This window comes from Oryzias latipes, chromosome 13, assembly GCF_053564925.1.
Source record: "Oryzias latipes strain Hd-rR chromosome 13, Olatipes_Hd-rR_3.1".
NCBI classification, from domain to species: Eukaryota; Metazoa; Chordata; class Actinopteri; order Beloniformes; family Adrianichthyidae; genus Oryzias; species Oryzias latipes.
The window spans coordinates 25,146,237-25,170,873 of record NC_136249.1 but is presented as its reverse complement, the minus strand read 5'-3'; the positions used below and the strand labels follow the sequence as shown (position 1 = coordinate 25,170,873).

Sequence of the window (24,637 nt, the reverse complement as noted above, 5' to 3'; positions counted from 1 at the left end):
GCAGAAGAGGGGGAAGGGTAAACACAGCCAGACTGAGCCATGTCTGACATCCCAACTTATTGCAGGAAGGAGTCACAGTAGCACGTGCAGTCAAGCAGAACAGAGGGAGGCTGAGAGGAGGGGGAGAGAGAACAGAAAGAAAAAAGAATCAGATAAAGGAGAGACTGGGGTGTCTAAGAGCTACATCAGCTCTTGTTCTCAAAGAACAAAAAACAATGTGCTTGTGAGCTCAACCATCAGGCGGGTGCAATGAACTACCAGGCAGGCTGAGTCGCTGGATTTGCTGAGCTCCAGCCCTCTGCGCCTCCGTCTCTGCCAGCTTGGACTCAGCCGTGGTAATGATTTGGAGGCAGGGCTTTGGGAAGGAGGTTTTCATGTGGATTTGGAGCTTTGTGTTTTAGGAATATTCCGCCGGAGAGGATTTGAGCGTGCGGTTATTTTTGATTAAACACAGTGTGCGACGGGGAGGCTCCTGTGCGCGCCGCTCCGTGGGCTGCCGCCGGTGCTGCGGGGATGACTGAGAAGCAGGGCAGCGCCCAGATGCAGGGCTCCGGCTGTATGGGGGCTTAGGTCTATAAATACCAGCATGGGAGCTAAACAGATGAAATGGTAAGAAGTGCCGCTCTAAATCGATTCTCCAAGGATGCTGTTTTTGCATCAATGACGCCTGAATGCATCAGTAGCATACATCTGCTGGAGCTCGAACTCTCCATTCATTCATATTTCAATCTTACTGTTGTAATTATTTTACGCACTACTTGCAAACTGAGTTTTTTTTACGGTGTTTACATAGCAGAAGGTGTGGGTGTGTCCCTCCCGCAGATGTGTCTGCATGAGGCTATTGCCTAGCAACGCCTTCTGTCTGCCGGAACCCGCTGTGCCTTTCCAAACGATAAAAATACAAGTCTGCACAAAAAGAGGAAACATTTCTATAAAATTATATGATTAAACAGTTAACATGACTGCTGTGCATGCTTCAATATCACTTCCTTGGCTAATGTAGGCCTAAAACAACTAGCTAAAAGTGTAATTCTAGCATGCTAACAAGATAAAATAAATAAATAATAATAATAATAAACAATAATAAAACATTGTATTACGACTGTTATTGCAACATACGAGTTAAAATAAATCTCTTAAAAAATACAAAAGCTGGTGGAATACATTGCTGTATCCCTCTCTGTTAATGAGAGAAAAGCCCAAAATTTACCCTTAAATAACAACAAAATTAATAATTATTGAATGTTTATACATCAGTTTATAAAAACAGATATCGCCTTTAAAATGTTATTTGACATGATAATAATAATAATAATAATAATAATAATAATTATTATTACTATTATTATTATTATTAACAACAACAATCCTATTATTAATAGTAATCCTTCTGCATGTCCAAAGTCCGGCCTGTAGGCCAAATGCGTTATCATTCAAAGTTTTACTGTCCCACCGATATCTGTCACAAAATCAATAACATGCAGCCCCAATACTTTTTAAAAATGCTTTGTACAATTTCTTACTTGTGATTGGCTAAATGTTATTATTAGCCTTTGTAAACCTGTGGTAACACTGTCGCGGAACCCTTTGTAAACTTTCTTGCTCAAAATGAAGACTAAACAAAAGAAGACGATTTTTTTTCTGACCGGTGTCCTGGATAATATAACTATTTGTTTTAGTTTCCTGTTCACATGACTTATATTTAGAAGGTTACATCGAGCTTTTAACATTGAACAATATGTAGTATTTCATATGGACTTGATGTTTTTTTCCAGAAATACCTATTTTCTTTTTTTTGTTTCTAGTCTTCAAATACAAAATTCCCAATAATTTTTGGTAATGTAAACAATTCTATTGCAAAGTTAAAAAAAACATGAAATAGAATTCAAGCCCACTGGTTGGCTCTCAAACAGTATTATCTCACCAAATCTGGCCCTCTTTGCAATAACTTTGGACACCCTTGTTTTAACGTATTAATACAACCTTTGAAGGCATTCTCTGCAATCGCACACAAAGACTTCTGAACCTGTCCACATCTATGTAGGTCCACTCTGGGCAAACTTCTCCATTTGTCCCACTTTTAAAGGGGTTCTTTTGAAGAGGAGATGTTTCATCTCCTTAGATGCTTAAAATGATTTAGATTAGGACATTTGGCTCCACAATGTTTTATTGTTATGATTTCCTTGTACCTTGCACAGATTTAAGACACCCTGCCAGTAAAGCTGCCCCAGACCACTGCAAAACCTCCTCCATGCTTCACAGTGGATATCGTGCTCGGTTATTTGGTGTTCTGCATCTTTGCAGAATATATACTGGCTTAGTTTCACCTTTGTGAAATACATTCTTCCAGATTGGCTGAAAATGTTACAGACAGTACATTCTAAGACTGATGCACTTTGACCTTTAAGTTCACCTATGATGGCTTTAGAAGTTTTTTTTTTGAGATTTTTTTATCCGTTACGTCCAGGTATAGATGTCACGACAGAGTTTTAGAGCCAGTTTACAAACAATTTTATTTTTTAATCATGACTTTAATGTCTTAATTTTACGAGAATAAAAGTTAAACTGTTAAACTACGAGAATAAAGTAGTATATTTATGACTTTAAAAGTTATCAACTAAATTCATGACTTTTTTGCAATGCAAAACCAAATAATTATTAGTTAAGCGTTAGTTTAACATTGCAAATGAAGACAACCGGCCTCATCGGATAGAAGCATCACTCAGACTTGGAGGAGATCTTGTCTTTCGTGGAGAAAGAAAGGATTGGAAGTGGACAGCTGCAGGGATATCGATGCATCAACGGGCTGCAGAGATCCTGCAAGCTATCTATCAAAGAATAAAACATTAATAAACCGTAAATCAAACAAAGGAGCTTCCAAACATTTGTAATGTTATCAATAAACATGAGTGAGTTTAGTTGCTCTGCTTTGCTGTGGGGCGTTCACTTGCTGCACTGTGTGATCACTGCGACTTTAAATCTTGTAAATTTATGAGAAAAAGTCATAAATGTATAAGATTTAAAGTCATAAAATTAGAACGTTAAATCTTGTAATATTACTTATTCTTTTTTTTTGGGTGGCCCTAAAAGTCTGTGGTATAGATATGACTATAGTAACACACCTGTGACATGAATTAGATTTAAGGAGCAACGATTACAGACCATAAATATGGTCAAAAATTCTCTTTTTCTTCTTTTTAAGAGCACCTTTAAATTTTTTTCTGTCTTTTTCAATCGTTTGTTATTTAATTTTTAAGCAATGTCTGGTTTTCATTGCTTGATTATTACTTTCGTCTCGTTTCAAATAATTTCAGGGTTCTGCTTTCATCAACAGAGACGTACAAACAGTTTGTCCCCATGAGCGCTTAGCAAACATTGTTAATCTGTTGCTCTGTTCATCTGTAGCAAATCCCAGTTTTTAATCTCAAGATGAACCCAAATGTTTTAATTCCGTATGTTGGATTTCTGTTGATGTGACAGAATTACTGATTTACACTCATTTTTCCCGCCATGCAGATAGTGATTCCTATTATATCCTCATGTAAAAAGATGAGAAGGAAGCCACTTCTTCGGAAACACACTTAAGAATATAAAAGAAAAAAAAATCTTAAGTTTCTGTCAGATCGTTTCAAACTAAGAGGAAAAAGACAACGTTTTTATTCTTCTGACAGTTATTTATAGTCAAGAATATTAATGTACCTTAAGTCTAAATGTGATGTTCAGAAGAAATATAAAATTTCATCTACAGGTGAGAAAAGTAGATCTAGTTCATTTGCTCAGCAATATCTACCACAAGTTAAATTATGACGAGGCAAGCAAATAATTCGATTGAAAATATAATTCCTTTCTTTATATTTGGGCCCCAAACTCCTCCCTTTCAGTTCCACGATCATTTATTATAAAACTTACATCAGTCGCGCAACATTTTAACACAAATAGTTGTAAATTGAAGCAGGTAAAGATATTATCACACACTGCCATTTTAATTTTCTCCTCTTTAAGTTCCCGTTATCCAAAAAAAAAGTCACATTCGACTCTATGATGTGTTTCCTGCATTAATCCCTTAAATCTTAAATCTTTTTTCTATTTTAAGTATCAGCTCCACCCTGCATCTATTAAACAGCAGCATCAGTCTGTCACTTTTAGAACCAAGTTAACATTTATTTCTCCGTAACTACAACTTCAAGCCCTAAAGGTTTGTTTGGCTGAAGTAGGAGAGGACAGGAATGTTGGATGTGCTCAAACTTAGTCTAAACACAAGCAGTGTAATCTCAGTGCTTGATCAAAGATTATATTGTCTTTTGTGCTCAATGCTTAAATTAAATAATGTCAGTAGATAAAGAGAAGGTTGGCTTGCTTCATATCTTGGTTTTGGGTCATGTTTTCTTTTTTTAGCTGTGCTTCTGTAAGGGAAAACCCTCCTCAGGACATTCTGTGGTTTCTAAAGACCGCCTCGCTCACAGTCAAAGCTGCAGTTCCTTTTTCCGTTTTTTGCTGATTTAGCCTCAGAAGCAGCCTGATACATTCTAATCGTTTTTCCAGCTCCACGTTTGAACCTGTTGCAGCGCGCAGACACAAAGAAGAAAAGCAAGAATCCCTCTAATGTTCACAGGAAATAAATCGTATCTCCCCAGAGTAACAATGGCAGCTGGCTGGAGATGCTCTTCCAAAAAAACAAGCTTTTTCTATTTTCCAAATCTTCAAAAGATGCAAAAAGAAAAGAAAAAAATATTCATGTGTCTTGCAAGAGGGTTGTTTTGAAAATGAAAGCCAAACGGGATGAAAAATATGCAAAGAATTTCCTGTGGGAAAGAGGGTTGCATGCACTTTCTTCTTTTTTTCATGTTCTCGACAGGATAAAAATCTGCTCAGCTTTGTTTTTATTAATTCTATTATCGGCATTTATTTGTCATTGACACTTGTTTTTTTATTTTAACTGGGTTTCTGGGCTTGGAAATTGATTGGTTGTAAAATATTAGGCCCAGATGGGATTACTTCTCAATTTGGGGCTCTTCTGAGTGTTGTTAAAGTGTAAATCTCAATTTTATGCGTCTCAGTTTGTTTACTGCTGCTCATTTGGCAGGATATAAACACATTTATCCCTGTCTGTTTCCACCATCTGTTTAAGTCTCAGCTCAACCAGCCCCGCCCACTCCCCCAAAGAGGAGTACGTTATCACCAAATCGACTGACACCGCTGCAGAGGAGGCAGTGCACGAGCGGCCAGAGAAGCAGGGGGAACCCCAGCAGGACAAATCCGAGCAGACAGAGCGGAAATCTGCTCCAGGTGGGTCTGCTGCACATGCACTCTTGTTGAGCCAAAGTCCAATCATGTAAAAAAAAAAGGAAAACAAAACCTTTCCTTTGCTCTCAGAGGAGGTGTCTCTTTGTGGATTATGTCCCTCCCTTGGGTACAATGGGCAGGAGGAGGAAAAGTCTTGGGAGGAGCAACTGGATGCCCAACAGGAGCAGCTGGAGAAGGAGATGCAGGAAGCCAGGAGGATGGTATTCCGCCTGCAGGTAAGTTAAAAGAGAATTGCAACAACAGCTTTAAAAAACATTAAATGGAAGTGGACAGCATGCAGATGAATCCACTGCAAGCTTCAATTAAAAAAAGGATCAGATTTTGCTAATAAGTCATTACTGAAAAACTAATTAGACTTACAATACTGATTTGGATGATTGTAGCCTGATTAGGTTTGATTGTTTAATCTGGCATCATTAGAGTAGCACAGCACTTTCTGAATTGGTTAATCCCTCATCTTTTTTCTTTTAGGTAAAGACTCTAAAAGCCGACGAATGAAACATAACGACTGTAACAATATTAACTGTTTGTATCCAAAAACATTTCTAGGACATAGTTTCTGCAGAGTGGCAGTAGTTCATTAGAAATTTGCCTCTGAGCTGTGGGAGGGGCCGCTGGTGTGGGGCAAACCCGCCCCCTTTTCCCTTCATGTCGTTAAGAGCTTGGAGCAGGAAGCTTTTTGCCCGCCCAGCACATTTTCTATATGCCACAAATAAACTCTTTTTCAAACTTCAGTTTTTTGTCTGCTCCTGGGCAAATTTAAGTTGAATTTTCTCAACATATGTCCTCTATCATCAGAAAAAAGACAAGAACATACTATTTTCTTCAGAGCGGGTCTTTAGGATTCTATAACTGGGGCAAAACAAAATCTGCGTAAAACAACTCAGTCTTTTTCTGGTTATATTAACTGATAAACACAACCTCTGATAAACAGTAACTTCAAGGCTTTGCTGCAGTCAAATGCTCTTAATCAACTTAGAATCATCAGACAGTGCAGCCATCTCTGTCAGAGCAGATGTTAAAGCAAACAGTGGGATGTGCTTTGACACGATTCCAGGGAGGGAAGACATCAGCTGTGATCTCACAGAATCCGTCGGTGCCGTCCATCAATGCGAGGCGGGTTAAAGGGTCGTCTTCAGACACTTCAGTTCTGGAATCATTCATTTTTTAATCTTCCCAGGAGTAGATGTTTGTTCACCCCAAGTTCAGACTGTTCACTGCTGAAACGGGAAAAAAGGCCCCAGAGTGAAAACTCAGATTAAAGAACCCAATAAAAAAAAGCAAGATATTGACTCTACTGCCTATTTGATGGTGGAGGTTTTTTCCACTTTTTTCTCATGCCTCTCCTATTTATTTTGTCATAGTTTTTCCTAATTTCCAACACTCAAGAAAACTATGGAGTCCTATACTGTTCATAATTAAATAAATAAATATTTAATTAAATAAATAAATATGACTCTCATAAATATATAAAAGATCATGAAATTGTGAAAAACCTGCACACAGATTTTAAATTAGCCATTATATTTGTCAATATATTTCATTTTGGCTTTAAAAACCTGTTCATTATTTTAAAACAGCATTTTAAAATATTTATTTTTAATCATGTAGAATATTATTATAATTCTGTCTTTTTTCAGAAGCTCGTATTTCAAAATCAATATTTTCCAAAGTAGCCTTGTTTTTATTTCATGTTACTGTTTTTCACAATGGCGTATTTATTTCATGAAGAGCTTTTTCAGGAGAATAGGTTTGTCTGTCAATCAGTGATAGTGGGCGGGATCTAAACGCTCATTGGCTCATCCATGGAAATCGACTCTTATTCCTCGATACCCGCTCAGCGGTGTGCCAGTCCGATAGATGATATATTTCAGCGATATCTGCACGGTTTTGCTGACATTAGAGATCAAATAGAGACAAACAATCTGTCTGGTGGAGAAGATGCAAACATGGACGACTCTGTTTTTGTAGTTTGAGGGTTTGTGTGGACCAAACCACAGAGGAGCTCCGGTCGTCCACGTCTATAAGTCCCCCGTTGAAACACTCCTCATTCTTATTGAGACAATGATTATGATTGAGACAATGATTATAATCAGGTCCTCTGATTTTATTTTTCCCTCTCAGGGAAAATGTTGAACCTTTTCTGCGATGACGTTTCTGACATCTTAACACTCTCTATGTGCATTGTGCATCCATGGATTGTTACTGAGATAAGCACAAGCAAGCGCTCCATGTGGCTATCAGGCTAAAAACATTAGCTGGTAGCCCCTCCCACACGCGGCATGTTGCATTCATGGAAACTCCAGTTCATGGAAGCTTAGTGGAACTCCAACAGCCACTCAGCCTAACTTAGACCACTACTAGATGTTCATGAGAAGATGAAAATTGCCAAACCGACCACAAAATCACCCGAATTATGCACACTCGCCCAAAGCCACTTTTATCCGGAAATTTAGAACCAAAACTGCCCAATTTATGGTAACACTGTGGATGTGTTGAAGGGCAAACTACCCCTAGTGTTGAGGGGTGTGCATTGCGCCGTCGCGTTTGCTGAAGCGTCTTCGATCGATGTAGTCAGGGTGCTGCTGCTCATGTCTGAGTAAAGGAGTAGCCAATCACAAAAGTGTCTCAACCTTGTCTAGTTTGATTGACAGATAGACTCATTCTCCTGAAAAAGCTCTTCATGAAATAAATATGCCATGGTGAAAAACAGCAACATGAAATAAAAACAAAGCTACTTTGGAAATTATTGATTTTGAAATCCAAGGTTCTGAAAAAAAACAGAATTATAATAATATTCAACATGATTAAAAATGAATATTTTAAAATGCTGTTTTAAAATAATGAACAGGTTTTTAAAGCAAAATGAAATATATTGAATAATACAATGGCTAATTTAAAATCAGTGTGCAGGTTTTTCACCATTTCATGATCTTTTTATATATTTATGAGAGATTTTTTGGTTGATTGTGTATTTGCATGAGGTCATATTTATTTATTTAATTAAATATTTATTTATTTAATTATGAACAGTATAGGACTCCATAGAAAACAAAGTAAAAGTTTTTTTTTAAAACAACAACAAACAATTTAAACCCTTTGGGATCACCTTGAACAAAAAAAAAACACTGGAAAAAATATTTTCTTTAATTTTAGAAATAAATTAAGTTCAGAAATGTAATAAATAAATTAAATAATTATTTGTAACTTGTAAATATTGTAACTTTTGAAAATTGAGGTTTTACTGATGGTTCGTCTTGCTCATAAAAATGTAAATTCAATTCAAAAGGCATTGAAACTTGTGAACACTCACAGGCTCTGAGTGCAATTATTACCTACAGTATCTTGTTGCAGAAGAACACACATAAATCACACAAACAAATGAAACAGAAAAGTCAAATACTTTCGAGTTGAGTCCAATCTTTCCTTTTGTGTCATGATTTCAGGGTTTGCTGCTGCAAGGTGTCCTACCTGAAGATGACAAGGACGGATCCATGGGTTTCGCGGAGAACCGGGCTAGCGCAGATCAGCAACTGGTACGGTACAGAGCCTTCTCCCAGCTAACTTAGGGAAAATATTCCTTTTTTTGAAACCGATTGAAGTGTCCACTGCCATTCTTGTAGTTGCATAGATGTCTGTAAAGCAGCTGCTGCAGAGCTCAGATGATTCCCTCTCATTTAGGGGCTCCCTGTCATGTGCTGTCACTTCCTCTACATGCATTCAGACACTTTTCTTATCTCTAATTATCCTGCTCACACTCTCCCTTTGAAGGTTTTAATCCGCAGTCGTCTGGACCAAAGCATGGAGGAAGCCCTTGATCTCAAGGTGCAGCAATAACTGTTTAAGATCAATGCAGTTGAACAGCCTTCTAATCAGATTCCTCTTCTCTGCCCGTGCGTCCATTTCAGAGGGAGCTCCTCAGACACAAACAGGAGACGCGGCACATTCAAGCCATTAAGGTAAATAGATTACTGTCGTTTTGGAGTATAAGTCGCTCTTATAAGTCGCAGCAGCCAAACAATGCAGAACAGAGAAGAAAAAATCATATGTCGGTCGTACGTTTTGGAGAAATTTATTTAACAAAAGATTGAACCAAGAACAAACATTTTATCTTGAAAGGCAAATCATAATAACGGAAAAGATAAAAATAAACTTAATTTATACACACTTCACTACCAGAACCCATTGATGCTCATTTAGCTTCATGGGACAATTAGCACAACATTTGAATAATAATCCAGATAACCATAGCATAAAGAACATGCTAATAAGTCAACTAAACTCCTTTGATGGCTTCAAGTCACTAAATCTGTTGAATTCTTCATCGTCTGTTTCACTTTGGAACTATTCCGCCGTGCCCAGCGTAAGATTGAGCGACGCAACTTTGTTGCTGTTACTTTTTTGCTGCTGATACACACATGTAGTGCCCTCTAGTGTTTGTTGCTATTTCTTTGTTTTTAAAAGTCATGTAAGTTGGACCTGAGTATAAAGGCCGTGTCACACAGCCACTACGTATATTTTGCGCATTTTTCACGTATGAAATTTCAGTATTTCATGATACATGAGAGATATACATAATTCAAGTGCTTCTTGCGTTCGTTGATGTGAGCAAATGTCCGTCACGGGTTTCGGCAAACAGATCTTTACGTGAATTTGGTTTTGAGCTGTTCAAAATTTTTGGCTGGTTGAGAATTACAGAGTTTATGCGAATTTTATGTTGTTTATATACAATTATGATGTAAATCTTACGAAACTGTGTAGGATTTTTGACCAATTTTCATTTGTCCAATATGCGCAAAATGATTGTAGTGGCTGTGACAAGGCTCTGAGTTGCACCCCCTGCCAAGCTATGCTAGAAAACGCTCAGAAAAATACAGTACTCTTAATTTTTAGTTATGAATTAAAACAGATAAGAACTCATTAAACCTGTTTGCCAAACTAGTTTACACAACAAGTAATTTTTATTCTTTCTGAATAGAATAAAAGACAAACATGAAACTAGTGCAGAGTGTATGGATGCTGTTGAAGCAGGTGGAGGCAGATGATCTTCCTCCACTTTGATCCTCATCTCCCTCTCTCATTAGGATGCCTTGCAGCAGCGTCTGGCTTTACAGGAGGACGCTGTGCTGCAGCTAAAGCAGGATCTGCTGAGGTGCAACATGGCCAAAGATCAGCTGGAGAGAGAAAACGTGAGTCAAGAAATGATTTCCTGTTGACTCTGGAAAATGTTTTGCCTGCTTGACCCTTGGATGAAGGTTTACGTGAGCAAACTGGAGAACGGGTCTCAGAAAAGTATGTCTCCCTGCAGGAGGAGCTCAAACGCAAGCTGAGCGAAAGGGACAAATTACTTAATGAACATGAGGTAGCTCTTTTTTTAATTATGTTTTTTTATATAGTTTGCACGCACACATGAAAACAGAGCCTCACTGTTTTTCATACATCTGCTTTCTTTTGAAGCAACATTTTGGAAGGAAAGAGAGAATTCTGCAGCAGCAAAAGCTTGACGAGGCTCAGCACAAAGCACATGAAGTCAGCCATGGACGGGTATGCAGCTTGACAGGGTTCAATTATTTCTGCTAGAGTCTCTGTTTGAATGTAAATCTTGCATCTTAACGACCATGCTTGGGAAACCTTTTTTTAGATTGGGGTCACACGCTACTTCACATCAGACAGCACTCACATGTCTTTTTTGTCAACAAATCCCCCTGAGCAAATAATAAAAAACCCAAACCGGTGATGCATTCATTCAATTGAATTTTATTTATATTGCCCAATATTACAACAATAGTCGTCTCAATGGGCTTCATACTGGTAATTGTGTAATAAACAGAAAAATAAAAAATCAATGAGTAATGGCTAAACAAACCAGGCTAAACTGGGCATCCCTGTCCTTAGACCCTCCTACTTGGTAAAGAAAAACTCGTAAAGAGAATGGATTCTGGAAAAAAAGAAGAAACCTCAGGGATGTCTATATATACATATATATATATTATAATGGCCTCAGTTTTTCTTGGGTTTAGAAAGAAGTACTTAATTGCCATCCAGGTCTTCATGTCTCTGATGCAGGCTTCAAGTTTCTCTATATGGTCCTTCTGGTCTGGTTTAATAGATAAATACAACTGCATATCATCCGCATCACTCTACAAATAATGCTGTGTTTCTTGATTATGTTTCCTAAAGGCCACATGTAAAGCATAAACAGGATGGGTCCTAGAATGGGTGTGTGTAACTGAGGGCTTTGGGTGCTCTAAGTGTTTGCGCTGGGGCAATAGCTAGACCAGCCCTGGCCCGCGCTACCAGCACTTCTAACTGCTCTAGCTTGGCCTCCAAGTCTATATAACACTATAGTTAACACACCTACCACTATCCTCACTAAAGGAGGCAGGATCCTCACTGACCACATGGCAGAGGGGGCAGGAAAGAGGGGTGAAAGCAGAGGACGTAGAAGTAATGCTTCTACCTAAACTAAGGCCAGCTGTGTTTAGCTAAGGACAGAGCCACGCTCAAAAGGGAAGTGGGATGCATCCAAAAACACACTGCAGTTATTATAAAGCATTAGTCATCGGAGAGTAATGCTGCATTAGCTGAAGTCTGTTTTCATACTGCAGTGGGTCAGTATGCATTTCTTGCACCAGTGAGCTTTGCTTACAGAATGGGAGAAAAACTGAAAACGGAGCACAATGCTTCATTGTTCATGGTCATAATTAAAGAACATGGGACCCGGAGCACCAACGTGAGTCACACATGAGTTGTTGAATGTTTTTAGGGAACATTTGAGTGCATAAACTCCGCTCCGAGGATACGTTTCTGTTTTCTTTTGCCTTAATTGCCATTTTATTCTATCTTTGGAATTTTTGAAGCCCAATTTCACCGAAACGTAATTGTTGTGGTTGTTTTCTTCGTCGATAGCCTTGATTTTTCATAATGTTTCCGTTTCACAGTCATTCAGAGGTGAAAGTAGAAGCTACAGGGACTCAGTGACGTCAACATCTCCTCCATCATTCCAGCACAACGCACCAGTATGTTTTACTCAAAAAGTTGCAAACAGTGGGCGCAGTTGTTTTTGTTTTTGTCACCACACGCATTTAAATAAAGAAACATGTTATTTAATATGCAAAACGTCCTTAAAATATTAGTAACAACACAAAAACGTATTAGCATCTCTGTCTGTGGGGTGAGGTTATTGAAAAATATGGAGGAAAGTACCAAAATAAGCAAAAATGAAACCAATTTACAGTTTTTTCTTTAATTGTCGTGTTTTTAGGAATAGTTATTATAAATAATGATTACATGTTTATTATTAAATGCATGCATTAAATATAGCAAGATTAGGGGTGAAGATTAATACAAGTTTCAGGCACTTTATCACTTTATGTTTATCCCTTTTATTTAAAATTTTAGTCAATCAGTCAAAAAAGGTTTAAAAAGTTTAAAGTTGCGGGAAAATAAAAAAGACACACTGTACTGTCACAATAAGTTTGGTTTTAACATTTCAAATTTTTTGTCTTAACCTCACAAAACTTCACATTTTAAAACTTTATTACACTTTTTTCCTAATTTTTGACTGTTTAAAATACAAACAATACACACAGCGGTTAAAAAAATATGAAAAATTAATTGTTATGATCTGAAAACTGCATGAATAATTTAAAATGTTAGAATTGAGCACTTTGCATTCATTCTGCCGTGCAAGATGTTATAGTTAAAGACAGGACGGGGGGACCAGGGGATTACAAAAGCATTACATTGAACAATTCATAAAATAAAGTTCTTTTTTATTTGTTCGGTACCCTGATGTGATGTGAAAACAGAATTAAGACAGAAAACGATTAATAATTTCACTTTTTTAAAACCTACTTCGGCCTGTCAGGGTCACACATGTGTGCTGCAGTTTCCCCTCTCTGGGCTGCTCAATTGAGAGAAAAACAGTAAACGAATCTGGATTTTTGTCCTTTATTATGTATTATTAAAGGATTCAAATGATCTTTGTTTTTATTAGGGATTCTAAACTAAAAAGAACGAAAACAATCCTTATTTTTAGCACATATTTTGTTGTTATATCCTCAAGGACAAAGAGTTTTTGTTCCATATATACTTTAAAATTAAGAAGAAAAAAAAAAGTTTTGATGACGGTCAACAATCCTTGATGCCTGACATCGTAGAGTGCAGCTGAAAAACTCCCTGGTCAAAGGGATGGAAACATAGAGACTATGCGCTAGTTAACACATAATTTGTTTTATAATTAAAAAAATGAATGATTATAACAAACACAAGTTGATTTTTCACAGGGGGAGGAGCTGCAGCTGGTTAGGGAAGCTCTCCGCAGTTTGAGGGACAGTTTCTCAGGACATGACCCTCAGCATCACACCTTGGACACTCTGGAGCAGGGCGTGTCCAGCCTCATGGACCGTCTGCACTCCCTGGAAACGCAGCGCAGACAGGACCGAGGGGTACGTGAGACGCATTACTGAGACGTAATGTCACGTCTCAGTCACATTTGTCTGTTTACCATTTGTTGTTCCTTTAGGAGGAGTTTAGGTCGCCGGGACGCAGAGCCAACTCAACAGACCGTGACTCATGGCCACCGAGCTCCAGTAAGACAATGAAAATTCTTGTTCGAAGAATTTTTCAGCTTGTGCAAGGTTTCAGCTGAGGCTGTTGAATCAAATTGTCACGATAAATAACAGCGCAAGGAGACGGCACTACCTGCTGTGCAGCTCCAGTCGTTTCAGGCTCTGATTATGAATAACAATGTTTGCTGGGTTTTTTTTTTTCTTCACCTCGTTGTTGTATTTCCAGAAATGGCGCACTCCCACAGCAGCCCGGGATTAGACGCGGCTGTTTCCACTAAAGTGCTCTACTTCACAGACCGCTCACTCACTCCATTCCTGATTAACATCCCGAAAAGGTGAAAATAAAATTACACTTAATGGTGGGTTTATGTTGCCGTGTTTATGTTTATTTCTTGTCTACTAAATGGATCATTTCTAAACAAAAAAAAAAAAGCTGTCTGGGTTAGAGATGGGTTGAGGCGAAGCCAGAGCTCTGATGCTCCTCAGCGGCTCACTGTTTATGTTAGAAAGGCATGTGTGGGTGTATGAATGCAAAGATTTTGACTGACAGCGCCTGCTTACAGGCTGGGTGAAGTGACACTTCGGGACTTCAAGGCTGCCGTGGACAGACAAGGCAATTTCAGATACCACTTTAAGGCCCTTGACCCAGAGTTTGGCACAGTGAAGGAGGAGGTAGGCGATGGAGGAAAATCACTTCTTTTCTCTTAAGCTGCAGCAGGAAAATGAAAATAAATAAATAAAGGCACACGAAGATGCATTTGCTTTGCATTCAAAAATATTATGATTTTATGCACGTTAAAGAGCCTCCCAGGTATGTAAATGTTGGATGTCGTGTCTTCAGGTGTTTCAGGATTCTGCAGTTGTGCCTGGCTGGGAGGGGAAGATCGTAGCGTGGGTGGAGGAGGACCACGGAGAGCGCAGATGAGGCTCCAAAACCCAGAGATCAACATTACAAACCTCAGTTGCTCTCACTAACCACTTAAAAAAACATGTGATGCAATGCAAACCACAGTAAAATATTAAGTATTTAACCAAGAACAAGTGCCAAAGGTGATCAGATGTTTCTAGAGTCAGCTTTGTTGTCACACTGAATGTTGGATTTCCCAAAAAAATGACATCTAGGAAACACTTTGTTGAAGAGGATGCATATTAAACATTGTTTGAAGCTAAACACACAAAATTCCAATTTTATAAAAAGTGAATTCATGTAAAAAATGCTCAGTTTACATAAAGGCTGCTAACAAACCTCAAAATGGAAGCCTTGGCTGACAACATTCCAGAATGCCAAACAGTGACGTTATTCTGCATCTGTTTTGATGTTTTAATAAACATGAACAACAAGCTATTGCATGGATCCATGTTTGTGATTGTTATTCCCACTTGCCTGCAGTAATGACTGCCATTGCACACCTCCACTCGCACAAGTTAGCAGCTCAAAAATCTAGTTGATCCTTTTTTTGTGGAAGAGGGGAAGCAGAGAGTGACTTGTAAATGGATATAAATTAATTAATATTATTGAATATTATTTAGAGGCAGATTTATTGTTCTTAAGTTTGAGCAGACTATACTACAGGATAATTTAGAGGTGATTTTTGTTTTGTTTCAAATATTTTCATCATCAGAAGTAGCTTTTTTACTTTCCTACTTCTGCTTTTCCTGCGCGGCCCCAGACTCACAGAAGATCCGCTTTCATTGTGAGCCTCCTTGTCTTCTTGTTGAAGATTGCTGAAGCCGTGTCTTCGTTTGCCTTCTCGGGCAAATCCAGAAGCAAATAATACACATCCTCCACTTGCAGAAGGACGTCCTCCTGCAGAGCAACATAGGGTCAAATTCAGCACTGCAAAACTCAGTTCATCGCAGAGCTGTAATTCTTTTCTTCATGGCATCCAGCTATGCACTGATGCATGCTGGGACCTGAAATTGTTTATTAGAACTGTTCAAGGGAGTGTGCGACCGCTAACCTGGGACACACTCAGCTGGCACTCTGACACGGAGCGCACCTTTGGCAGCTCCACAGTCAGCTCCACGCTGCGGGGAACTCCTGCTGCATCACTCTTCACCCCGAGGTGGTACTCGGGCCTCTCAGGCTCCACAATAGTGGAGGAAACTACTTGGATCAGATCCTTTTTTTTGCACTCCTCATATCCGAAAGGAATTTGGGTTGTGGAGTTCTCGTCACGCTTCTCTGATTGGAGAGAGTAGATCTGCTTAAGAAGGGCAGCTGGATTTTGGCAGGCTGAAAAAAAAAAAAGAGAAACTGCTGAGAGGTGACAGATCATGCACCTTCACAGGAAAGACACATTGGGTACAACATAAAAGGCCTTAGGGGCTTAGCACTGCTAAAAGCTTCTCTCTTTTACCTGTTTCTGGCTGTTTGGGGAGGTTGGACTGCATTCGTAACCCCAGTCGACGGTGCAAATCATCTGAGCGACTCTTGGGGCTGCAGCTGACAACAGTGTACTCCTGAGATAACCGCATTCCATGCCGCTGCTGGGCAAAGCTCAGGGCCACAGTGTACACCTTGTTAATGTCTGGTACATCCTTCGTCCCCCGTAGTGCTGCAGGATTAAATGCCACATCCAGGACAGCATACCAGCCTGCAGAGGAACAATGGGAGCGTCTCGTTTTGGCTGGTGCAACACAAAGAAACGGTCTGTGGCTCACCTTGACCTTCTTTTGTCCCCGTTTCCAGTCTTCCTGCACACATTGGGAGTGGACCGTTCAGATCCTGATGCTCAGGCACAGTTTCCCAGCTGCATATGTTAATGTACAGCAAGCCTGTTTGTGGTTCCTGAGAGGCACACAGCTGTACTGTTCAGAAACTGTCACAACACACCATGTGTCATTGCTATAAATTGACACAGCCTGACAGGTTTACAGAAAAAAAAAAAATCATGAAAGGTATTCTAATAAGCACCAAAGAAAGATGAAACAGCTGGGCACTTTGTCAACCCAACAATAGTTTCAAAAAACTTTATTGAAGACTCCAGAGGTGCAGAAAATCTGTAGATTTCTCTAAAAGTAGACATTTTTTATTAGATTCAGTTTTGTTGCTACAGTTGAAGTGAGCACATGAGGAGAATAGTGAGGATACAGTTAAAATGAAGGACGGTTGATTTGCAATGGCAACCCCAAGAAGGAGCTACCGAAAAGACAAAGAAATAAATGTAAGCACATGCTGCAATATAACATATCATAAAACTGATTTATTATTATTACTATTACTATTATTATTATTATAAAACCCCTTGACGTCCTTTGATGTACATATGCAAACCAGTTTGGCTCCAAAATTACCTTATTTACTTCATAGCAAAAACACAAGTGATTTTTTTTCCTTAACAGCCATAAAGATGTTAATTATTCAAACAAACTTTGCTCTAGAACATATTCTTTATTTAACCTTTATAAGCAGAGCTTAACATGTTTAATTTTTTATTTTAAACAATAAAAAAAATAAGAAGAAGCAGTTACATTTATTTAGTTTCATACCTCAAAGAATAGGTAGGTTGCACCCCTCTCTTTTCTCATTTTTATTTATCTATGATTGAGTCTTTTTACTTTTAACTAAGCTGTACTGGGCCATTCTTCACATTATTTAATTATTTGTACCATATTATTTCAAAAAAAGATATCATAGATTATCTCTCCTCGGAGAGACAGTAAATAAAAAGGTGTTTCTTTGATTTGAATTGTGGTAATTTAGTTTTTAGTTTCTTGCTTTGGCACATTTAAAACACGGCAAGAAAAACATTAAAATACAATTAAATGCAGTGCAGGGAGAGACAAAAAAAAACATAAAAGGCTTATTTAAAGTCTCCACCTAGTGTAACTCACAAATATAGAGCATACATAGGAGAAAAAGACAAATAATAAGTCACAAATACTAAAATAAGTTTGATAATAAAGAAAAAATAGTAACAATAAAATCCAATGAGTTCATATGTGACCAGTGCTGTAAATGTGATAGATGTGTGTGTTCTCGTTAGTTTATTTCTAAGTACAAAAACTTACTTTTACATAAACTCTGACTTAATTCTACACAGAGTATTGTTACTGTAATTTAATCGTTACATGATCAGTCACTTTGTTTGGTATAAATAATACTCCATTGTGGAGTGTAGCATCTCATTTTACTTCTACTTTAGTATTAATTGTTTTTGTAATGAGTTATTTTTTGTGCATTCTTCTCTGTTAGTCATCAATATCTACTGAAATGGAACAATGTTTATTGCATAAAAATTGAATAACTCATCAGTTTGCAACATCTATCAGTCAGATGTGTTCTGTCAATGAGACTCTTTGTTTTATTTTGAAAAAACTTGCGTATGCATGCTTAAAGTAACTAGTTAATCTGTTTAGCACGTGTCACTAGACTTACCAGTATTTGGGTGCACACAGTGGAGTGGAGCACTGGTTGCAGCCTCTGTTTACCTCCTGTCTTCAAATCTTCGGTAAGTTTACGGTAAGCTGCAGGGTCATTCTCACTTAGGTCGTCAAGCATGGACCAAAACTGTTTGATCTGTCCTAAAACTTCGGTATTGCAACCGGAAGTCATCCTGACAGGTTTGTTTGCCGCTAGCTAGGTTAGCAAGTTTAGAGAAAGCAAATAAGTCCTTCGTTCGTCTCTAAAGTAAATAACTTATGGCTTTAGAAAACAAAAATTATTATAAATCTAACACAAACGAAGCAATATTATATTTCTTTACAGATGAAAAGAAATTAAATCAAACCTTTGACAAATATCGACATTCAGGCAATAGGTAAAGTAGTTTGGCTTCCAGTTGCCATGGAAACTCGATTTGTTGAACATTATTGCCACCTAGCGATAAAACGTGTAACTGCAGGGTAAAAATCAGACAAGGCTGTGTTCAAGAGGCTTTAATGTAGTCAAAACGTGAAAAATATGACAAAAAATGCTCTTATTTCCACACTGTCTTATTAAACAATATATCAATGACATTTAAAGCATAAAAATATATTATATAAGCATATGTTTCTGATAAAATATCGGTGGCCTTCCTTTGCTCTCATGTCTTGCTCCTTTCTCAGTAATTCTGTTGAGAGAGAGAGTGATCATTAGCAATCAGTGTAAACTTCAATTACGCTTCATTGAGCAGTTTTTTTTCCTCCTTTGTGCTGATGATATAAAAGGAATGATAATGGCTGTGCACGAGGACTGTAATTACAGATTAACAAAGCGATGTAGAGTTATCATTTTTAGGTCATTATTCAATTGATAAAATACTTACAGAAATAAACTGACATGGAAAAAGCATGATTGTGCAGCTAGACTCATCAATGGAGAGCTAGTTTTGATCAGTTTACCGTGCAATAATCAATGATTTTGGAGTTATTAATCAGCTGATTTGCATTTGCATTGGAAGTGTGGTAAAAATATAGGTTACATATAAATATTATTCCATTATCAGGTTAAAGAAAAAGCCTTTACCTCAATCATCTCATAAATCCAGCTCAGGAATTCAGCCACCTTGGTGTAAACCCCCGGATGGTTTGGCTCAGCGCATCCCGTACCCCAGCTGACAACCCCGACCAGCCTCCATACAGTATCTTCCTGGCAAACCAGAGGACCCCCGCTGTCTCCCTACAGAAGTAAACACACAAACCCATCAGCAAAACTGTAAGGAATCAAGACAGAATGCAAACATGCAAACAGCCATCTGACCTGACACGCATCCACCTTTCCTTCTGTGTATCCCGCACAAAGCATCCGCGGCGTGATCTCTCCATTGTACATGCAGGAGCTGTTGCACTTCTTAGTGCTTATCAAAGGCACCGGCGCTTCTTTCAGGGTGTCAGGTGACTGAACTGAGAAGAGAAGGAGACGTTAAAGGCTGATGCATTTGTCACTCTCCTGTTACCTTATTGGAATTGAGACCTGGGGCAGCACTGTCTCACCATCATCAGGCTTTGTGTATCCCCATCCAGAAATCCAGCATTGTGTTCCACCTGGCAGATCATACTTATACTGAGGTAGGCAGATGGGCCTGATTGTGTCTAGTCAGGATTAAAAGCAATAAACCAGTCTGACAGGAATTCATTTCAATGTTTCGAGTGAAGAAACCCTTTTTTTCCTGTCAGGTTAACCTGTGAAGTTGAGCGGTGTCCGCAGCTTTATCAGCGCTATATCGCTGTCATGGGTCCTGTGGTTGTAGTTCTTGTTGTAGATGATCTTCTCCACTGCGTGTCCCGTGTGTTGAACCATTTTAGCCGAGCTGCGGGTCACGATGCCCGCATAGACCACCCAGCTGGACACCTGAGGTAGCCTGTAGCTGACATTTGCAGAAAGAAAACAGAAGGCAGACAGTGATAAGAGGGAACGTTTCCAGCGTTGCACAGCTGTTAATGACTGATTGAAGCCCTGGATCTCTGACCTATAATGCTGGAGAGGTCGGCAGTCTTACTTGTGCACACAGTGGGCAGCTGTGACTATCCACTGACGGGTGATGATGGAGCCTCCGCAGGTGTGGCGGCTGCTGTAGTACAGACTGACCTGCCAGGGCCACCTGCCCAGCGCCGCCTCAGCTCCCCCTATTATCCTGGGCAGCTTTGCTCTCGTCCCACACTCTACACAGAGACCCATTCATCATAACAAGGAGCTGCTCAGAATCACTTTGCTGGTGATGCTCTGAAGGATCAAAAGACGCTTTTGTTTTCTCACCGAAACACTGCAAAGCGATCACCTTCCCTGTGCTGCAGCTCCTCCTAAATGAAAACAGATTCTATAACTAGTGATGTGGCAAAAATTGTGCACTTTTCTGAGTAGGACATACTCACCTGAACTGCCACAAACTTTCCAGGCTGCTTCTGTGCTCTGCAGTGATTTGTATGAAGCCATCAGTGTAGTTCGGCCCAATATCTGTGAGCTTTACTCCTTTGTGCTTGGTGAGCCTATGAGAGTGTGAAAACGCGTACAAATAGAGAAATATTATTGCAATTAAAGCAGAGGTGTGTCACAATATATATTTAAAAAAGAGCTTGATGCCCATCAATGTAAATATGCATCAAACCACTTTAGCTCCAAAATGACCTTTATATTAATGAAAGCAAAAAGTGATTTTTTTTTCTCTCTCTCTCATAGCTGGAAATAAATCCAGGCGTCGAGGGGTTAAATGAATTTTACGATTGAGGCAGGTTTGGTGAGTCACCTTAGATAACCCAGCTGTTTGCAGACCAGCGTTCCCAGGGAGGAGTTCCACCTATCATAGCACACTGGCAGCCAGGTAGGCAGCTTCTCCATCTGGATCTCCAGGAGGGAGTTCTCTGGGCTGATTCTGTAAAACACTGAAGCTGATTGATTGAAAATCCCTCCAGACGCAGGCTCTCAGTCAACGCTAATGAACAAGCACGCTTGATGAGCACGCAACGATTTGGAAAAACACAACTATTGATGCTAATAAAGTCGATTTTTACAAAGTGTGAGATGTCTTTATGACAGTCAATGGAAAACTCTCCTGTGAGCAGAAACATGACAAGAAGCAGCTGCTGCACCTCTTCAAAGATGACTCTTGTATGATAAGAATCCTGACAGTATGTCAGGCTGTTATCTTTTTTAGGAAACACAGAAAGACAAGGATAAAAATGCAGACCTTTCCTCGGGTCAGTGATAGAAACGTCCTCGGTTACGTTGCAGAAAGGCGTTTCCTTTGTGTCCCCAAGGCCCACTGGTGTTTGGGAAGAGGACGGCCTCATTAGAAGCTTGACTAGATAGGAAAAAAGTGTATGAAATAATGTTTTTTATCTGTTATTGTAAAAGACAACATAGCTGTAAAGATGACCACAATTAAAGCAGAGCAAATCAACATTTTCAAAATAAGGGACAAATAATGTGCTTTTTTTAAAATAAAATTTTCAATAAAAAAGAAAAAGGAGAGCAATCTGGGACACCTGAGACAAAAATAGGAAGAAAAGCATTGTGCTTTTCTCAATATTAATCATATACTTTTATCCATGTAATTGATACCTGAGACATACCTACTTTTGAACCCCATAAACATTTGTTTTGTGTTCTGCACAGTTCTGGTTAATTTGCATCAAAGGCTTTACGCTTGATAGGATGGGAAAAATAAATCCTTGAAGATCGTTTTGGTGCTTTAGAGTTGCAGACTGATTAATCAGCAGCCAGGCAGCTGATAGGGTTTTTGGCATGCCTGTTGGAATTACCTTATTAGTCTGCAAACACACTTTAATTAACACAGACTCCTGCAAAAAAAAGGAAAAAAAAAGAAAAAAACAGACGTTGTGGCACAAAGGATAACACATCTCAGAGAGCACTATCTGAACTTTCACTGCTTTCCCTAATAAACCTGAGTCACCCAGGAAAAGAGACTCTAGGTCACCTTAAAACCTTTTTTCTTCAATGTCGGATGAAAACATTTACCTGGATTTAGTGCCACTAATCTTCAAACATCATTTCAGGTACCGGTAATCATTAGTGTTGTTATCATCATTTTTTCAAAAGAAAATGACCTTTTTTTTCTCCTTTTTTTCTTTTAAAGCCCATTTTTTTTCCTTTTTTTCATTCTTAGATGTGAAGACTCACCTAAAAACCAGACGCCAACAACAACGCCTCCCAGAAGTCCCACTGCACACACCGCTGCCAGCAGCCTCACCAGTCTGTGAGCTAAAGCAACAGAAATGCTGGCATGAAGGTTCCTTAAACTTTGATGTGAGCTGAGAAGAATGATTCAATGTGAGCTGGTAGAAAAACTGCATAGTCATAAGTATAATCAGAGATTATAATATTAATAACAATGTTCATCCTGTTGATTCATTAAGCGCAGATTACCGTGAGTCGTGGAGTGGACGCCCTTTAACCAGCCCTGGACTCCTTTGGCCCCCACAACGGCTGTTGTTGCTTCTGAGGGAAAATGATGATTGACAGCTACTGGGTTCTCAATCACTGATAACGCATCTCCATCAAGACTCTGGAAAAGTCACAGCACCCTTTTTAAAGCTCTTTAAAATCTATTTTTCTATGTTTTTTCACTATTTTACATCATCTTGTTACCTCAGGAGATGCCTTTGTCAACTGTCATTGAAATTTCTAGCTCACTGAAAGTGACTTGAATGCATTTTTTCTAAACAAAACTCCAAGTCAGTATGTCTGTTTAATGATATTAACCTCAAACCAAAGCAAATATTGTTGCTTTTGTGTGCATACCTTGTTACCCAATACGTTTTCTTAACTTGAAGACAGCTCATTTTGAAACAAATGCAGAGTGTTTTATGTGTTTGAATCATTTTTTCTGTCCACAAATGATGGGATGTCAACATGGTGACAGAAACAGTTGTGGTGTGTGATGAGCTTTTTCCTAACTCCTAAAAACAGAACATGTGGTGAGAATATGAAATATTTACCATGTTTTCCTTGCGCTCGGTCCTGAGGAGAAGCCGGCGGTGTCCGTGCTCATCTGCACGCCTGCACCGGAGGTATGGAAGTCCGTCCTGCACACAGCTGATGAGCAGTTTGCCATTTAACAGAATGCAACTCTGGATTTTCCCCTCACAAAGAGACAATAAGGTCAGCAGCGGTGCAAAGAATGAAGCTGTTGTTTGTCCAGGATGGGGTCATGAGGCCTGTGGATGCGAACTGAACCAGTCCTTTGTAGGTGGGGTGTGGGACGGTTGCATCTCCAGAGATACCTCCAAGCTGACTGTTGATAGGACACTGGAGTTGAGGGGGGAGTTGCTAGGTAACACATTTTTCGTGTGCCAAAAGAATCTGTTCTCACCTGAGACACATTTACAACCTGACAGCATGCGGGGGTCTCAGAGAAGGTCGTTATTGCAGATTGTTGAAAGTCTCGTATCATGTCAGCCCCCATCATTTGAAATCCAAAGCCGTCATCTCTCAGCACTCAGAGAAAAAAGAAGAGATCTGCACGCTGACAGCTCATGGTCCAGACTTCTCTTCCTCGCTTTTTTGGCATATTTACTGACAATTTCATAAATCTACTTTTATTTAGCTGAAAGACAAGAAGAACCAAGCATCAAAACAATAAATTCCCCAAAGAAGAGATTGTGCCCAGTTTGAAAGGGATGAGCCAAATATGTTGAGTATATTTAAACACACGAAAGCCCGCTGTCGCTTCATTTCCTGGAGGGTTTCCATTGAAAAGATCATTAATTAAATCCTCCCAGCCACTGGAACATTTGATAAAACGTATTTATGCATGCCCCGCATGCCCCGTCTGAATGATGTGGGATTAAACGGAGACCAGGTGCTGGGAAGAACATTTCTCCACGTCTGACTGTCAAGGCCAAACTCCAAGAATCAGCCCACATCTATCCGGTTCATCTAGCAGGTGTCGTGTAAAATGATTTGAAAGTCAAACAGCCAGTAATGAGCATAGTGGAAAGAGTGTAAATTGCATTCAACAGAGCAATACCTGAAATAATATCACCAGGGGTTGTGAGGTTAATAATATCTGATGATATTAGCATAGTGCTGAATTGTTCCCCTACAGAGGTAAATAATAGGGAAACAGAATGTGTGGCTGCTGCCTGATGGAGAAGTATTTTGTCTCCCTCTTCTGGTAAATTGTGATAGTTGAATTTATGTTAACCCTTGTGCTATCCTATGGGGTCCAGATGACCCGATCCTTACATTGACGTGTTCTCCCTACCATGAGAAAGGTGAAAAGATTTCATCTAATTCATGGACACCAGTGAGGTTCACAAATCATTGAAGAAAAAAGGTTCAGAGCACTGTCTAGTGGGTCTAGATGACCCAACTC

At 39.1% G+C, this 24,637-nt stretch overlaps 3 protein-coding genes and 1 long non-coding RNA gene across 18 annotated transcripts; 2 read left to right on the top strand and 2 right to left on the bottom strand.

Annotated features, from left to right (window-relative positions):
• Positions 1–24: 24 nt before the first annotated feature.
• dixdc1a (DIX domain containing 1a) lies at positions 25–15,222 on the top strand. Of its 3 annotated transcripts, XM_011482425.4 has the most exons (16): positions 54–335; positions 455–609; positions 5,129–5,286; positions 5,374–5,519; positions 8,751–8,840; positions 9,076–9,129; positions 9,213–9,263; positions 10,389–10,493; positions 10,613–10,666; positions 10,762–10,848; positions 12,246–12,323; positions 13,593–13,754; positions 13,832–13,898; positions 14,104–14,212; positions 14,441–14,549; positions 14,719–15,222. In XM_011482425.4, exons 2-16 carry the CDS (start codon positions 587–589, stop codon positions 14,800–14,802), a joined length of 1,377 nt encoding a protein of 458 aa, XP_011480727.1. In that variant the 5' UTR covers positions 54–335; positions 455–586; the 3' UTR covers positions 14,803–15,222. The 3 variants fall into 3 exon arrangements, with proteins under 3 accessions (XP_004075387.1, XP_011480727.1, XP_011480728.1); XM_004075339.4 differs by having other exon boundaries at positions 25–609; XM_011482426.4 differs by lacking the exon at positions 12,246–12,323 and having other exon boundaries at positions 63–609.
• Positions 9,361–18,689, bottom strand: pih1d2 (PIH1 domain containing 2). 5 transcript variants are annotated; one of them, XM_020708191.3, is made up of 7 exons: positions 18,611–18,689; positions 18,259–18,459; positions 16,542–16,668; positions 16,238–16,474; positions 15,839–16,113; positions 15,554–15,684; positions 9,361–14,586 (listed from the first exon to the last, which is right to left on the bottom strand). In XM_020708191.3, the coding sequence occupies exons 2-7, from the start codon at positions 18,433–18,435 to the stop codon at positions 14,568–14,570; spliced, it is 966 nt and encodes a 321-aa protein (XP_020563850.1). In that variant the 5' UTR covers positions 18,436–18,459; positions 18,611–18,689; the 3' UTR covers positions 9,361–14,567. The 5 variants fall into 5 exon arrangements, with proteins under 5 accessions (XP_020563850.1, XP_020563851.1, XP_011480725.1 ...); XM_020708192.3 differs by having other exon boundaries at positions 16,548–16,668; positions 18,259–18,684; XM_011482423.4 differs by having other exon boundaries at positions 18,259–18,682.
• LOC110016200 (uncharacterized) lies at positions 18,199–23,092 on the top strand. Of its 8 annotated transcripts, none has more exons than XR_013647064.1 (6): positions 18,203–18,331; positions 19,310–19,490; positions 20,980–21,121; positions 21,213–22,316; positions 22,427–22,590; positions 22,682–23,092. It is a non-coding gene; the product is annotated as an uncharacterized LOC110016200 (long non-coding RNA). The 8 variants fall into 8 exon arrangements; XR_013647063.1 differs by lacking the exon at positions 21,213–22,316 and adding an exon at positions 19,606–19,871 and having other exon boundaries at positions 19,310–19,518; XR_002291504.2 differs by lacking the exon at positions 21,213–22,316 and having other exon boundaries at positions 18,199–18,331; positions 19,352–19,490.
• On the bottom strand, positions 18,744–23,753 carry tmprss5 (transmembrane serine protease 5). Of its 2 annotated transcripts, XM_078929395.1 has the most exons (14): positions 23,633–23,753; positions 23,259–23,554; positions 22,687–22,825; positions 22,441–22,521; positions 21,488–21,601; positions 21,047–21,182; positions 20,676–20,789; positions 20,560–20,603; positions 20,303–20,465; positions 19,986–20,170; positions 19,797–19,895; positions 19,564–19,706; positions 19,330–19,482; positions 18,744–18,934 (listed from the first exon to the last, which is right to left on the bottom strand). In XM_078929395.1, exons 2-14 carry the CDS (start codon positions 23,259–23,261, stop codon positions 18,926–18,928), a joined length of 1,383 nt encoding a protein of 460 aa, XP_078785521.1. In that variant the 5' UTR covers positions 23,262–23,554; positions 23,633–23,753; the 3' UTR covers positions 18,744–18,925. The 2 variants fall into 2 exon arrangements, with proteins under 2 accessions (XP_078785521.1, XP_078785520.1); XM_078929394.1 differs by lacking the exon at positions 18,744–18,934 and having other exon boundaries at positions 18,953–19,482.
• Between the last annotated feature and the right edge of the window lie 884 nt (positions 23,754–24,637).